This window comes from Papilio machaon, chromosome 26 (genome assembly GCF_912999745.1).
Source record: "Papilio machaon chromosome 26, ilPapMach1.1, whole genome shotgun sequence".
Lineage (NCBI taxonomy): Eukaryota > Metazoa > Arthropoda > Insecta > Lepidoptera > Papilionidae > Papilio > Papilio machaon.
The window spans coordinates 507722-523742 of record NC_060011.1 but is presented as its reverse complement, the minus strand read 5'-3'; the positions used below and the strand labels follow the sequence as shown (position 1 = coordinate 523742).

At 34.5% G+C, this 16021-nt stretch overlaps 1 protein-coding gene across 1 annotated transcript; it reads right to left on the bottom strand.

Annotated features, from left to right (window-relative positions):
- Nucleotides 1–3281: 3281 nt before the first annotated feature.
- LOC106716409 (tubulin beta-1 chain) lies at nucleotides 3282–8598 on the bottom strand. Its single transcript, XM_045684597.1, has 2 exons — nucleotides 8444–8598; nucleotides 3282–4647 (listed from the first exon to the last, which is right to left on the bottom strand). The coding sequence occupies exons 1-2, from the start codon at nucleotides 8498–8500 to the stop codon at nucleotides 3361–3363; spliced, it is 1344 nt and encodes a 447-aa protein (XP_045540553.1). The 5' UTR covers nucleotides 8501–8598; the 3' UTR covers nucleotides 3282–3360.
- Between the last annotated feature and the right edge of the window lie 7423 nt (nucleotides 8599–16021).

The following is a 16021-nucleotide window of genomic DNA, read 5'->3' as shown; positions in this document are numbered from 1 at the left end:
GATCGACCATTTCCGGCTTCCGTCCACTTGTTCCTGCCACATCTGTCGATGACTACACAGTTGTGGCTTATCCTTTAAATTAGTATGTAAAATGTCGATTTTTTTCTATATCTGAAATCTTTTTTCTGTATTCTATACCAAAGAAAATTATATTCAAAGCTCTTTATATATTCCCTCTAAAATAATTTAGCCTATTTTGACAGGTGAGAAAGCAATGTATTCAGTTCAGGCCATAGACGTAACAAATAATAATGTCTATGTTAATGCACCCATTAGACGAAAGGCAGAAAACTTTCACACCTATCTTCTGTGAGTTCGTGGTATTTCACTGGTCGAAGTCGAGATATCTGGCACTGTTTGTTAAAATTCGCACGTTCCTGATCAATTAGTGGAAGGCGTAACATAACTGTCCATGCATGAAACGGGATCTTAACGAGGCTTAATTAGCATAAATTAAAAAAGGGCTTAAGTACTGTTACACCGTTTTACTTTCCGAACACAAAGTGATTAACTTTCTAGCTAAAAGAATTGCCTATGGATTAGTGATGCAACGGATGTCTGTTTCCGTTTCCGCAAGTGCGGAAGTTCCGCGTGCTTTTCAACATCCGTTTCTGTTTCTGTTTCCGCAACTTTTATAACGGAGATAAAACGGAACTTTACGACGGCTGAGAGATCTAAATGCGCGGCGAGAGACGCGCAGTCCGTGCGCGGCCTTTCGGCACTTGTCGCATTTGTTTGTTTACGTACTATTTTGTGAATTTAAGCGCATAATATTTTCTGCTGCTGTTTGAAACAATCAGTTTCTCTTGCTGGAGTAAACTGTCTAGTTGTTGTCCATATAAAATTTGACAACTGGCAAAATGTGACTATTTCATACTTACGAGTTATTAAATGTACTTTTTAATAAGTGTTAACCATGTAATATATCATCATTATATAATTAGAAATATATTTGTCGTTTGTCAACACGAGTGGTTTGGCGAACTTTAATTTGTAAATAGTGTAATTTTGTTTCCTGAAAATAAATTAAAAAAAAACGCGTATTTTAACTTATTGCAGCGCAGTAAAAATACATACATTGAAGGCTAAAGGACACCGATATCCAATGCCTTAATAAATTAAAAACGAATACAAACTGTTTTTACCGAAAAAAATATTTTTGTAAATATGTTTTATATTATTATTTACACTTCTGTTTCCGCATCCGTTTCCGTTTCTGCTAAAATTTATTTTTGACATCTGTTTCCGTTTCTGGTTCCGGTAAGACACTTCCGTTGCATCACTACTATGGATGTATTCGTCAATTCCTACGACTTAGTAAAAAAAAAATATCGACTAATTTATGGACATACATTCAAGTTACTGAAAACAGTTATATTTGTGGGTCTATCTGTATTTTCTGGCTACGGAATACATCTGATATAACTACTTTTTAGTGTTCTTTAACTCGATAGGAAAATACAGAACTTATAGGATCACTTTGTTTTCTGTCCGTCTGTTTGTCAAGACGCTTTTTCTCAGAAACGCATGGAGGTATCAATGTAGAATTTATATCAAATACTCAGGTTTACTGTCCCTTCAAAATGTGAATAAACCAAACTTCTAAGCCAGCGCAATTAAAAGATACAGCAGTTCTAAAATTTTCAGTTTCAGTACTGCAAATTCTCGACATTCACAAAGGAATCAAAATCTACATGGTACTTCTCAGACTCTTACTTGCCGGATTTTTTTATAACCTGTCCATGTATACGTTTTTTTTCCGTCCATCTTCACAATAAGATTTTGTAAGTAACAAAAGATGAGTCAAGTATTATTACAATTTCTTTTATAATCATTCCTTTCTAGCTGTCATATTAAATGATAACCTCAAAATTAGCATATGGCGGGCGTATCGTCGCTGCGCTTAAGCACCGGAAATAGCTAAGCCTTCATTATTTTGCTGTGTACAGAATATATGGTAATGAACTGGTTGCGATCTCACTTTGTATAGGAACAAGTTTTTGCAATATAAATGAAGAATGCAATAAGATTATACCTGATAAGCTTCGATAGTTAGCTGCATGATAAGCGCGAAGGTGTTAAGAATCCTTATGCAAAAGGGTTTCAAGCAATTTATTTGGTCTAGTTAGCACACCTAAAAGGTCAACCAGTTTATTAACAAATTTAGTACCTATTGACTACAAAGTTATACCTTAGATGAAAAATCTCTTATAATTTTATGCTTGATACTATCGATCATATTCAGTTTTCATTCTACAATTTTTTATTACCTAGATTCTAGGTTATTTATTTGCATAGGTAAAGTCGAAATGCTTGCCTTTTATGGTATTAAGAGTCAACAGAAATTTCTTATTTCCTTTGAGACCAAACATATTATGGTAAGTTATACGTCGGTTAAACCTAACATTATTTAATAACACATCAATAGAGGCAATTGAATAACAGAACATTGACTTGCGGACGTGATTTTGCGAGCGTAGGTAGGTAGTTCTTGCCTATTTAGTTTGCAGTCTATAACTACCCACACATTATGAATCAATTTATAAAAATGGTAATGCCATTTGAGGCCCACATGGTCTTTGCCCTATTGTTTATTTAAAACAAGAATAGACGTTTTGAAATAAGAAGTTGTGTAGTTGGATTTGTTCGTATTTTACGAAATTGGAATTAAATGATATTTTTTCCTGCAATGAATCATTTAAGTACGTCATCGTTTCTATTTCAAATAATATTTATAATTAGTCAGAATTTATCATAGAAGTAAATTGTACTTCAGCGATTATAGACAAACTATGCCATTTATGTATTTCTTTTTATCAACTATTAAACGAATGGTGTTGCAAGTATGTCATCAAAATAAAACAACGTTATAAAATCATTAAATTTTATTATTCACCAGCTGGAATATAATAATTAAAAAGTTTGATCGACTTCGAAAAATTGTACGACATGATTGTCAGTCTCAGACGTGTGAGAGCGGACATAAAAAAAACACACTGGTTACAAAGATTAATAATTAACTTAGGTATTAAAAAAATCAAGTTCAGCCTTATATCAAAACAAAAGATCTTTTTCCTTTTGTGTCATCAGTGAGTCCACAGCACCGAGTAGTGGTGGCGAAGGGGCCACGTCGTGGGGGGGAGCTGTTTAAGTCAATAAACAACCGAGCGAGCGCCCTTCGGTCAGGAAAACACTGGGAATGTATCACTACGCGACGCAGGCGTGCCTCCGCCACGTGCCGCACACGGGGACTATCTTTACAAACATGTACAAAACTACAGAAGCAAAGAACGCTGGCAGGTCCAGATGGGTAAGGGGGGAGGGGGAGGTAAGTGTAACAGGGTGGCGACGGGGGCGGGTCTAGTTGTCTTCGATCTCCTGCTCCTGCTCCTCATCGAACTCGGCGTCCTCGTCGGCGGTGGCCTCCTGGTACTGCTGGTACTCGGAGACGAGATCGTTCATGTTGCTCTCCGCCTCGGTGAACTCCATCTCGTCCATGCCCTCGCCGGTGTACCAATGCAAGAAGGCCTTGCGCCTGAACATAGCGGTGAACTGTTCTGAGATGCGCTTGAACAGCTCCTGGATGGCGGTCGAGTTACCGATGAAGGTGGCGGCCATTTTAAGACCACGCGGCGGGATGTCGCACACGGCGGTCTTCACGTTGTTGGGGATCCATTCGACGAAGTAGGACGAGTTCTTGTTCTGGATGTTGAGCATCTGCTCGTCGACCTCCTTCATGGACATGCGGCCGCGGAAGATGGCGGCGACGGTGAGGTAGCGGCCGTGGCGAGGATCGCACGCCGCCATCATGTTCTTGGCGTCGAACATCTGCTGGGTGAGCTCGGGCACGGTGAGGGCGCGGTACTGCTGGCTGCCGCGGGACGTGAGCGGCGCGAAGCCGGGCATGAAGAAGTGCAACCGTGGGAAGGGCACCATGTTGACGGCCAGCTTGCGCAGGTCGGCGTTCAGCTGACCGGGGAATCGCAGGCAGGTGGTCACGCCGGACATCGTCAGCGACACCAGGTGGTTCAGGTCGCCGTATGTGGGTGTGGAGAGTTTGAGCGTGCGGAAGCAGATGTCGTAGAGAGCCTCGTTGTCAATACAGTAGGTTTCGTCTGTGTTCTCGACGAGCTGGTGGACCGAGAGTGTGGCGTTGTAAGGTTCTACTACTGTGTCTGACACTTTGGGAGAGGGTACGACGGAATAAGTGTTCATTATTCTATCGGGGTACTCCTCTCTGATCTTAGAAATAAGTAGTGTGCCCATGCCGGAGCCGGTACCGCCTCCGAGGGAGTGTGTGAGTTGGAAACCTTGCAGGCAGTCACAGGACTCTGCTTCTTTGCGTACTACGTCAAGAACGGAGTCGACGAGCTCCGCACCCTCTGTGTAGTGGCCCTTAGCCCAGTTGTTACCGGCGCCGGACTGACCGAAGACGAAGTTGTCCGGCCGGAAGATCTGTCCAAAGGGTCCGGAGCGCACCGAGTCCATGGTGCCAGGCTCGAGGTCGACGAGGATGGCGCGCGGCACATACTTGCCGCCGGAGGCCTCGTTGTAATAAACGTTAATGCGCTCCAGCTGCAGGTCCGAGTCGCCATGGTACGCGCCGGTTGGGTCGATACCGTGCTCGTCAGAGATGATCTCCCAGAACTGTAAAAAGGATGAGCATATTACTATAAATGTAAGCGGTAGAGTCGTGCTGACGTTTAGTATAAAAAATATATTTCTTAGCGATTCATAAAGGATTAAAAAAAGCTAACGTTCATAAGGAATACAAGTTTAAATAACACGTAACCAGGCGAGGGTGGATCGCGTGATGTCTGAATCATCGGTTACCATAGTAATTGTGACCGAAACAGTAAAACATTAACATATTCACGAGGTCGCCTTATCAGGCTTTCTCCGCTATCGATCGTAGCGAATTTATTATTTTAAATGACTCATAAGCCAACCGTTTACGGGCTGCTTTAAGATTGCATGTTTCAGTACTGTATAATCACTCCATATAAGGAGACCTACCAAGAATCTTGCTTTATAGGTCGCGATATCGTCAGACCTGCCAAAATTGGCAACGCCAACACATGCCTTACGACCCGTATTAAAATTAATTTGAATGTAATTTTTATGATAAAATGATATTGAACAACGTTACTAGGTGTTGTTTGCGATAATATAAAACACTTCGCTGATACACGTTATATTTTATCGATACGAGATAAATTGGAAGTACAGTTAACTTTCCGTTCGCGGTACTGTTCTTTCTTCGTGATTCCATTATAAGTCTTATCTTTAGATCAAAGACAATCGGCCACTTAAAAAAACAATTCTTTGATTATGTTTACTGTAAATTTATAATTGACGTTTTGTAGTCGATTTAAAATGCAATTAAAATAAACATCTCTTAATTAAAAATTCACAACGCAGAAAATTCCTACATGATGCATAGGAAACTTTATGATTTTTTATTTTTTAAGTCATTTTTTTACAGTTTATTTTCATAGTTTTTCTTTGAACACCCTTAATATAATACAGTTGTAAGATTATTTATTTTTAGTCATTACGTAAGAGAGAGATAAAGTGGTCTTGATACTTGCATTGAAGTACACAACTTATCAGTACAGTGCACTTGTCACGTAGTTACTTTATGATCGTCTGTATGAACGATTATTTATAAATAAATACTTATGACGTTACTGAGACGTTTTAAATACTATCTCGAAAATTTTCGTGCTAGGTCCCCTTAAAACTATATACACTATCCTTCATTTCAATCCAATAATCCGAAATTAAGTAAACGGTCGTCTAATTCTAACATGGCGGCCATTACACATGTATTTTTTTGTTTTATGTTAAAATTATGAGGTAAGTAAATTGATGTACACACTAAAATTTATTTTCATAGTATCATAATGTCTGTAATTCGATAAACATGTTGGTGTTGTGGTTTGAAACTATTTGTTGCGGCGAGCCGAGTTACGTAGCTGAATGTTGTCATGAAATTTTATATACCCCTAAATTTATATAGTATATTTATACCTAAGTCTAGCAACTCTTATATACTGAAAATATTGATTTTATTTTCCATTTACACTTCTAATTGCGTTCAAATGAACATTTAAAAAAATAAGTCTAACATTGAAAAACTTTGACGCATTTTATGCATCTCGATGTATAAATAGTAACGACTAATGCGTCAGTTATTTTACGTAATTAATTGTTTCCGTTTAATTCAAATTGTGACACATTAAACTATTGTATTTGTAACTAAGTAATAAAATAATATTTAGAAATAGTTTTAATTTAAAAAAAAAAATTATAGATATTACGTTTTTTTTTTAAATAACAAAATAGATTTTTTGGAAAAATACCACCATTTTTAGCCGACTTCAAAAAGAAGGAGGTTATCAATTCGACTGAATTTTTTTTTTTATCTTCAGTAATTGAAGACTTACGTAAAAAGTGAAAGTATTAAAAGTTCGTATTTAGAAAGTTGTACTAAATTGAAATAAAGTTTATATTCATAAAAAAAATATAATTTAAGTAAATATCAAATCTTGACAAATTTTTCAATCTAATTACAAAAGGTTTGAAATTTTTGTTTAATCGACTTTTGGTTTTTTGCTAATCATTTCTTTCCTAATGTTTCTTTTGCTAATGTTTAATGTCCAAGTGAATTCAGTCTTCAAATTCAGTCATGAATTTCCACTGCAAAAACATGTTCATTATGAGTAAAATACACTCATACAAAATAAACTAATGTTATAATTAAATGCTTTTAATTTTATTATCCCTTAAGTAATTTAAAAACTCTTAGTAACTTACAAGTTATCAAGTGGAGTCAAACAAATTGATGTAATTAGTTATCTTTATGTATGTGACGAGTTGTCTAATTTAATTTTATACTAGCTGTCGCCAGCGACTTCGTCCGCGCGGAATAAAGAAAAATCTAAAGAAGTAGCCTATGTTTTCTTCCAGACTATGTTCTACATCTGTGCCAAATTTCATCAAGATCCGTTATGCCGATCCGTAGATACCTTTAGACAAACTTCTATCCATCTAAATATTCGCATTTATAATATTAGAATGATTGTAATAATGGTTTTTCTAACAAATTAAAAAATAAAACGCTGCATTACATGTATCCAGGTGTTTTTTTTAACAACGTCCTACTTTCTTGTCGGTGATAAACAACTGTCAGTCATAAAGCCCGTTTTACATTTAAGTTTCGTCATAAACCGTTCAGTTTCGTGTAAACTAGGCTTATTTTAGCCAATGCGGAAGAAAATGGCGGTCAACGAACTGCACACGTCTCTTCCTTCCTATTATCCGTTATTATTAACATAATCTACATTTTGCTATAACCTTTTTTTACTGTACAACAGAGAAAAAAAAAACTAATTGTACTGTTAATTTGAATATTTGCATAAACATTTCCGCAGCAATCTTTTGGTATAATTTTTTTTTCCAATTTAACTTCGATTTTGTTTTTTTAAATTCGGAAATAAGTTTGAGTTTCTGGCACAATGCCAGTCTCATAAAAAGTTATAAACTTTAAAATTTAGTAAAAAATGTATAGTTCAGCTTTATTAATTGTAAAAACTATAAATTGACTGGCTACTTAAATTAAATGACATTTAAACATTATAAAAAAAAAACAATGAACCATATTTTACCTGTGCTGCTTGGGTTTCCGGCCATATGGTCTATTCCGTTATTTTTTTTTCCTCGGCTCGAATTTCGAACTTTATAAGACGGCCTGTGATTGGTCGACCCTTATCATAGGACGCCAACTGTGGCCTTGGGTTCGGTTTAAAAAACTATGCCCTTTGTTAACGGTTTTTCGTGGAATAACAAAGAGATGATTTGAATAGTTTTTTTTTTTTTATATTGGGTTATTTTAGAAATACAAAAGAATAAGACGTTAACCGAAGTGTTGTTAAATTTATATCTAGATATCCGATCGTATGTATGCAATCTTTTAGTACAGTATGCGAAAAAATACGTACGGAAATGTGAAATTAGGCCCGTGGAATGGCAAATGGCGACAAAACACGTGGAACTAGTCGCACGAACCGACTCGCATCATCCGATCGATACGAACTAGGCGGGGTCGCTCATCGCAATTTATAACAATTGCCACTCAATTCGTTACGATTAACTTAATTTGATGTATTATCAAACATATTCGAAGCGAACTAACCTTAATTATTGAGCATTACAATATTTACGACCAACAATTAATTACAACATGATCGACAAACTTATTTATTGTTATAGATAAGTGTAACAAAAAGTTCGATTCGAAATATATTGAAAAAAGAACGGAACATTTAAATCGAGACAGTTTTTTTTTATCGTGACCGAGTGGCGTCACAAAATGCCGGCTGCAGATTCTCAGCCGGGGTGAACGAAACGTTAACTCAAACAAAAGAAAGTCGATAATTACCTTAGCGCCGATCTGGTTGCCGCACTGACCAGCCTGGATGTGTACGATTTCCCTCATTTTGTATGTGAACTTATTAAATTACTTAACACTACTATATTTTTTCTGCTCCGCACGCACCACGTACTACCGTGGTTACTTGAAGAATAATCTTGTTCCGTTTCGACTCGACGACGAAACCAATGGTTGAAGTAGTGATGTGGCAACAAATCCACTCATCTTATCGATAAAATTTGTCGCATTGCGACATTACCAGTGGTTGCTAAAAATTGTTTGGACGTTTTTTAACATTTATGGGTCATATTGAATTATTGCATAGTAACATATTCGATAACAATTTACCAAAAAGTAAAGATTACGAAATCCTTGGAGATTGGAAGAATTGTGATAGATTTAGGTTAAGCAAAAAAGTAGACCAGTTTGACCTAGTTGTCTATGCTAATATTGTAAAGAGCAGAATTGAAAAACAAAAACTGCTGGACTGATTTCAAAAATTATTTTGCCATTATAAAGCTATACTATCACCGAGTAACAAGTTATTACTGCTACTTTTCTAAAATATTATCCAGCAATAGGACAAACCTTACTAATTGAAGCTGCTGATGATATGTAAAGTTTGTTACTACAATAAACTTTAGTCAAAGTCAAGTTCTTCTATTCATAATTGTACGTACAATGCAAATTTTTATTTCGCATAAATAAATTTTGAACTACTGTTATCGAGTTTACCGAGTACATCCCTTTATTTTGCTGCTACATTGTGATTGGTTGAGGCTCGCATACTTTCTACAGTGCTGCCAACAAATGAAATCAATAAAGCCGGCGTCATCGTTTTATAATTTAATTATTATTATTAAAAAATATATCAAAGAAAGTTTCTGAATATGTATATTAATTAAAAATAGGCTTATTTTAAGTACAATAATTTTATTTCAAAGCGTAAATACTTTCAATGAAGTGTTTATTGGGCCAGGTGTGTTTTTGCCGTTATGTTGGCACTTGCAGCCGGCCGGCATTGGAGGATGACTGGGTATAGTATTGATATTTTTTTGATATAATAAAAAGTATATCTACTTTAGAAATTGAACCATGTTACTATAAAAAATATTGTTTTTCTATGACATACCTAACCAAAACTGTTTAACATATTGTTTTATTGAAAAAACTTTCTTATCTAATACTAACGTTTACAGTATTTAGTAAGTTTAATTCTTTATTTATCATACGATAAAATGCTATGTTTAATAAATGCATTAAGCCCAGTTTACATAATACCAGTACAGTAGGATAGTAGCTCTTAAAATCAGCGATTGCATACCCCGGTACAATGTACTAACTGGCGCCAGCGAGCTAAAACAGTCTATTCCAGTCCAATGCTACTGCCCTATTGTACCGTCATGATGTAAACCAAGCATTTTTTTTGCTAAAGCTCTTGTTCCTATCCTAAATTTAAGTTAACACTTATTGGCGACCTGAAGAAAATTAGTTGATTATGTTTCGTACATTTTAGTGGGTTTAACTTGTTTATCTCAATATTTCTAGATCCAGGTACGTATACGTTACGTAATAGGATTAGAACATCGTCAACCAACAATTCTATAACATTTAGGCAAAAAACTTACATAGTTTAAAACAAGAGCACCTTTTTTCGAGGTCGACGACGCCCATAGCAACATCTGTGATACCGCAAATGCTTTGTAGCCCTTTAAGAAGATTTTAGAAGGAACCTATCGTAGCAGCTTAGAAATAGTTCTTATCAGTTAATTAGGAAAGGAAATGCAAGGAGGAAAAGATACAAAAGCCCTTTTTTAAATCTCATCGGCGCCTAAACGCCTCTTTTATAGAAAAACTTCCTAAAAATTGGAATAAAATCGCCAAAGAAGAGAAATAAACGTTTTCCATCGTTCTTTATCATTTCTGCTTAGCTGGTTATTGATAAGTGACTCGAAAACGGAGTAAACTGTAATTTTTTGACCACGTGCGCAATTTTATGTGTACGTATAAGCAATATGGCGGCTACAGACAATTTCGTAGCTGTATTTTCGACGGGGCTTCGGGATCAATACTGAATAAAGGCGGCTTGGTAAGTACGGATAGAGGCTTTTCTACTTAAATCTCACTAAGATTTATATTAGACAAATTTAAATTTGACAGATAAAACAATTCTAATTGTTACTATTAAATGGATATGTCTATGGATATTTGAAATAAAAAAGTTTATTTATTAAAATTCTGGTAATCTTGGCTTAAGACAGTGTACTTTGCGTCTCCTAATTGATTTTTAATTTCTTAATAAATCTTTTTCTTTCTATATACTGTCATGTAACAGATAGAATTGGGAATTACGTTGTTAGCATTATTATTCTTGATATGCATAATAATTATCAAGGTCGTTTTTTTTCCTTAAAAACAGTTACAAATAATAATTTGTGGGAAGATTAACTTGAAGGATTGTAAATTCTGTGTGAAGTCTGAGTTATATTTTTTACTACGAAGACTCCATAACAAATTATACATGCACTTAACGTGACGCTTAGTATATATGAAAAAAAAACCTTTGTCTTTATTACATAATTAACATATTATTTTTTAAGTTTTTCAGGTGATAATTAAGTTTACGCTTTACACAAAATAAAATGGTTTCGATCTTAAACTTTGAAATTTACTGCCGAAACACATGTACAAAACATTTTGTATCTTCACGGAAAATGAAAGAGAAAACAATATTTTTTGTACATGGGTATCAGGAGTAAAAATTTACAAATTATGAAACTTCAGTTTCGAATGCATTTTTACGAACGTCTTATCTAAAATAACTTATACTGTAATCGGAAGTTATCCATCACTTGATAAAGTTCAATCATAAACCGGTTGATAAAATGCAACCATATAAAATGCATTAGTTGTTACCTGAAAAAAAAATCAATAACCCCGATTAACTTTAATACAAATACACTCCGGAGCAGAGTAAAGATCTTACAACAACCTTATTGGTCAAAATAGGTACAGTTATTTAGTGTACAAGAGGATTTATACACACACAATTCCACATATATACACGCGAAACGAATTAACCTCTTTATTTTCATCAATCTCAAATAAAACAAAAATCCAACTCCATAGTAACGTAGCTACGCCTTTGTGGTCCAAAAGTCCGCATTATCACGGGCGTGTCTCGTTACCAAGCGCCAGGCGGCTGCAAAACTCTCTGCAAACATTCAATACATACCTACACATACATACATGTCATACACGATGTCTTTTTTGCAATAAAACGAGTGTACATTAAAATCGAAAGCAGACTCATTGTACAGTTGATAATTTATGTTGTTGTAGCGAAATTTAAGAAAAACATGAAAGAAACAAGGTCATTTGTTGGAAGACGCATTGGTAACAGTTTTAGTACGTCTTAAAGTTATGGGCTGTACACATTTACGGCCTCATGGGTCTCGTCTTCCATTTGATGTGGTCCTGACATATTTCTCCCTCTTCCACATTCATACAATTAAGCAAACATTCTCTTTGCTTTAGAGTAATAAATATCTCGATATAAAAAGATAAATATTATCTTTGTTACTTTAGAAACCACTTAGTGTAGATTTCTTCGTAAATGTACACTTAGTGGCTTCATTATTGGCCATTAGAAGACTCAGATTGCGACATTATATCTCTTTGAATGAACTAAAACATAAATTCACAAATGGATTCTTCACAAAAAAGTCTTTCAAGTATTCTCATAAGAAATACTATGACCAAATTAACCTAAAATGTATGCTTGAAACGGCTTGGAATTTTAGTAATTATACTAGTAAATAGCTTTTAGTTTCATTCACCCTATAACAGTGTAAATAGGTTAGTTAGTTTTAGCGGTCGTTACCCGACTTCGTCTGCGATTATGTCGTTAAACCATTGTGCCGTTGACGTCAGCCATGTTTGGAATTAGAAGGTTTTAATCCCACATTTATAGACAGTCGAATATTTATTTTTTAATATTAGACCTTGCGATTACGTCACATTATAAAAATAGAAATTTACGTGAAGACCGTCGTATATTTTCTTTCGTACTTAATAAATTCTGGTCTCAATAATTTGAGTGATTTGGTGATTTAAAGAAAAATTAGTTATATTTATTGATATTACAGTAAGTAATTTGTAAGTTTTATTTTTTTCCTTTAAATACTGGCATATGTGAAGTAAACTAAGTAGATACGAGTACATAAGTCGCATCGACACAGATCTCACCAGACGACGACAAGATGGCGCCAAAGCTGCGCGAAATTCGCAACGCAACGCGATTGCAATGAAGACATTAGAACATTTTAGACACGGCCATCTACATATATATATTAAAACACGAAGCGATAACTTCGTACCTACCTTTTTTGAAGGGAATTGCTTTAGGAGATGAATATAAAATTTAAGACAGTTGAAGTTAATGTGGAGAAGAAGTACAAAAAGCTATTTTTATGAAATATATAAAACACTTTCATTATGATTCATGATCGAATTTCGACCAATAGATGATCACTACTAACAAATTCTCCGTTTTTTATGTAGAGCTAAAATTGCTCTATAACTTTTGATGGTTTATGAAAAATATATACTTACAAATTTTCTGTTAAATCTTTGCGGTTATCGTCTTTGTAAAAAGAAAAAAAAAATTTAGTTCTAACTTGTTTAAAAAAATACCTACTCTCCAAGCAGTTGTTATTTAAACTTCAGCCCCCTTACTTCAGTTATATATCTAAAAAGCTGATTTTCGGTTGGCCTGTCTTAATTTACATACATCTGTATTGTAACCATATGTTCATTGTCCCGATGACTACAAAGTTTATAATAAGCGAATTGTAATATACTTTCATTTCAATATGGCGTCGCGCCCACACTTTAAAATGTTTGTTAAACTGTTCGGTACTGTGTGGTCCACTTACTATGGATAACAAAAATCCCTTTTAAATTAAACTTATTAATCTTAAGACAAGTATCACATTAACTTTTAACAGCTGTTACCTGTCACTTCGATAATCTCGAAATTTTGAATTTCGAATCTCGAAATTCGAAACAATAATGTTTAGATGGATGTTTGTTTGAAGGTATCTCCGGAACGGCTCAACGGATCTTGATGAAATTTGGCACATATGTAGAACATAGTCTGGAAGAATACGTAGGCTAATTATCTTTTTTTTAATTCCGCGCGGATGGAGTCGCTGGCGACAGCTAGTTTATTTTTAAGTTAACAGATTATCTTAATATAGGTTTTGGTCTGAAAGGTTAACGCGAATTTGTCATGGCGGCCTGTCGCGGTGCCAGGTGGGCGAGAAATAGACGAGTCCTTAACCTTTAAGTAGATTACGATACTCTTATTAGATTTCATTAGACGAAATAACACCCAGTTATATTTACTTAGGAAAAATACAAAAGTCTTCTGTAGGTTTCGAAGTAACTCTTACAAAAAATACAAAATAGTTTATTCGGTAAAAAATACAATGGTTGTAATTAGTATGCTGGAGTCTCCTGGTAAGCAAACAAATGCCTGCGTTAGGAAGCTCCGCTCTTCTTCGGACTTGGTACTAATGTTAATTTTAATATAAATTAAATATATTTATAAACCATATTAGTTTTTTTTAAGTACAAAAAATTAAAAAGAGAGAATACAATGTAAACCAAACCAAAAAGTTGTGTGTGCTTTATATATAAAAATAAAAAAAAACAGTCGAATTGATAACCTCCTTCTTTTTGAAGTCAGCTAAAAATAGAATGTGAGGGATGCCGATATGTATCAAAACAAGTATCACAGAAATTGAAATCCACAGAAAATAATCTTACTAATCTATCTAATATTATAAATGCGAAAGTTTAGATAGATGGATGGATGTTTGTTAGAAGATATCTCCGGAACAACTCAACGAATCTTCATGAAATTTGCCACAGATGTAGACGATAGTCTGGCAGAATTTATGTTTTTTAATACAACACGGACGGAGTCACGGGCGATAACCAGTTCTATCATAAATATACAGCTGATATCTAAATTTCTGATAACTGAGTCAATTTCAAACGAAACATTTAATAAATTTAAATGACAGATAATGATTACAGATTATAATCACGCGTGGGTAAATATTACCACAGAGTAGATAGTGGGCGGGGAGGTCGTAGAAAAGTGTTGTTCTTAATTTATCGAAGGTTCTTCCTTGCTGACGTGGTTAAGAAATCATTGTCTACAATCTAGACTCCATATGTAGGTTTTATTAAGATTGGCGTGTTGTTGAGGAATCATGTCGTTTAGCGTCCTTCCTTAAGCCGAGGTATTGAGTTCACAAGACATAGTTACTTGTCTTCAAAAAGCTGTTGTTGGCGTTAAAGCAACTCATTTCTTAAAGCGCCAAATAATACAGCTCTATAAAAAAAAGGTTTTTTGTTGCCCTGGATATCCACGAAAATTTTTACGTTTTCAAGTGCCTAGATTACGAATATGTTCATGAAAGTTCTTAATGTGCTCGTATTTTCATGATTTTTGCATATATCTAAGATTTTAATAAATTATAATTCTTGTTAAAAATTTTATTTTAATTATAATAAGGATTTTAAAAAAATCAGGACAAATCTAACAAATTGACAGTTTCAAGAATGGTGTGCATAAATGGACCCAAAATAATTTTCATATATAGGGCAACAAAACCAATGGAGACCAGTGTAATTTTTTAACCATCTTAAAATAAATCAGTTTGATAAATTAGCTCCCTTTTAGCTATTTATCGTAATAAAAAATTAAGCGAACAGAAATTCAATCATGAATAAATCATTACTAATATTCGAAATAATATTAAAGTAATGTTAATTTTCTGAGATTTATTTTAATTTGTTAAATTGCTATAAATTCTTCCATATGTGGGGCAGAACGTCCGCCATTTTGTCATTGCAAGCGATCACCTAATGACGTTTCACGTGATCTAAATGCTTGAAACTCGCGCCATCCGAATGACATAAGCGTTTGTTTACGAGAATTTAAACCTGACATCACTCCGTTATCTAAAAACCAATTTGTGGTGAACCTTGTCGGCCTCTTTTCTATTGGCAATTTACTACTCACAAAGGATTTATTGTGCGTGGATGGAGGCCATTGATGATTGGTCGTTAGTGCAGTTCTAAATATAGAACCAAGGTAGAAAGGTGCTTACGGTCAGCATATGTAATAAAATGTTAGATAAATATATTTTGTATTTTTAAGTATTTAAACATGAATAATATGTCAGTATTATGTAATTTTTTTTTAGAAACTCCGGTTGTTCGGGGGACAGAATTTATACAATGTGTTTCACACGTATGTAATTTTACCTGACTTTATCTTATCGTACAAGGATGTTTTAAAGTTTTGTTTTGTTACTGTTCAAGGTTTTTTTTATAAAATCATTACCTAGTTACCTAAAATACGACTTCCTATTTTGATTCTTGTAACTTATTGATTATTATTTTAAAATACGCAATTTAAATAAACTAAAGTTTAGTTTCAGTTTTGTTACAAGTAAATCTGTGATTAGAATCATGTGTTAGATCACAGATTAAAAATAAAACAGAATG

Excerpts from the sequence above, each read along its gene's own strand:
- LOC106716409 (XM_045684597.1), bottom strand. The coding sequence starts at position 8,500 with ATGAGGGAAATCGTACACATCCAGGCTGGTCAGTGCGGCAACCAGATC. Across the intron at positions 4,648-8,443 it reads GCAACCAGATCGGCGCTAAG|TTCTGGGAGATCATCTCTGA; the intron begins GTAATTATCGAC and ends TCCTTTTTACAG.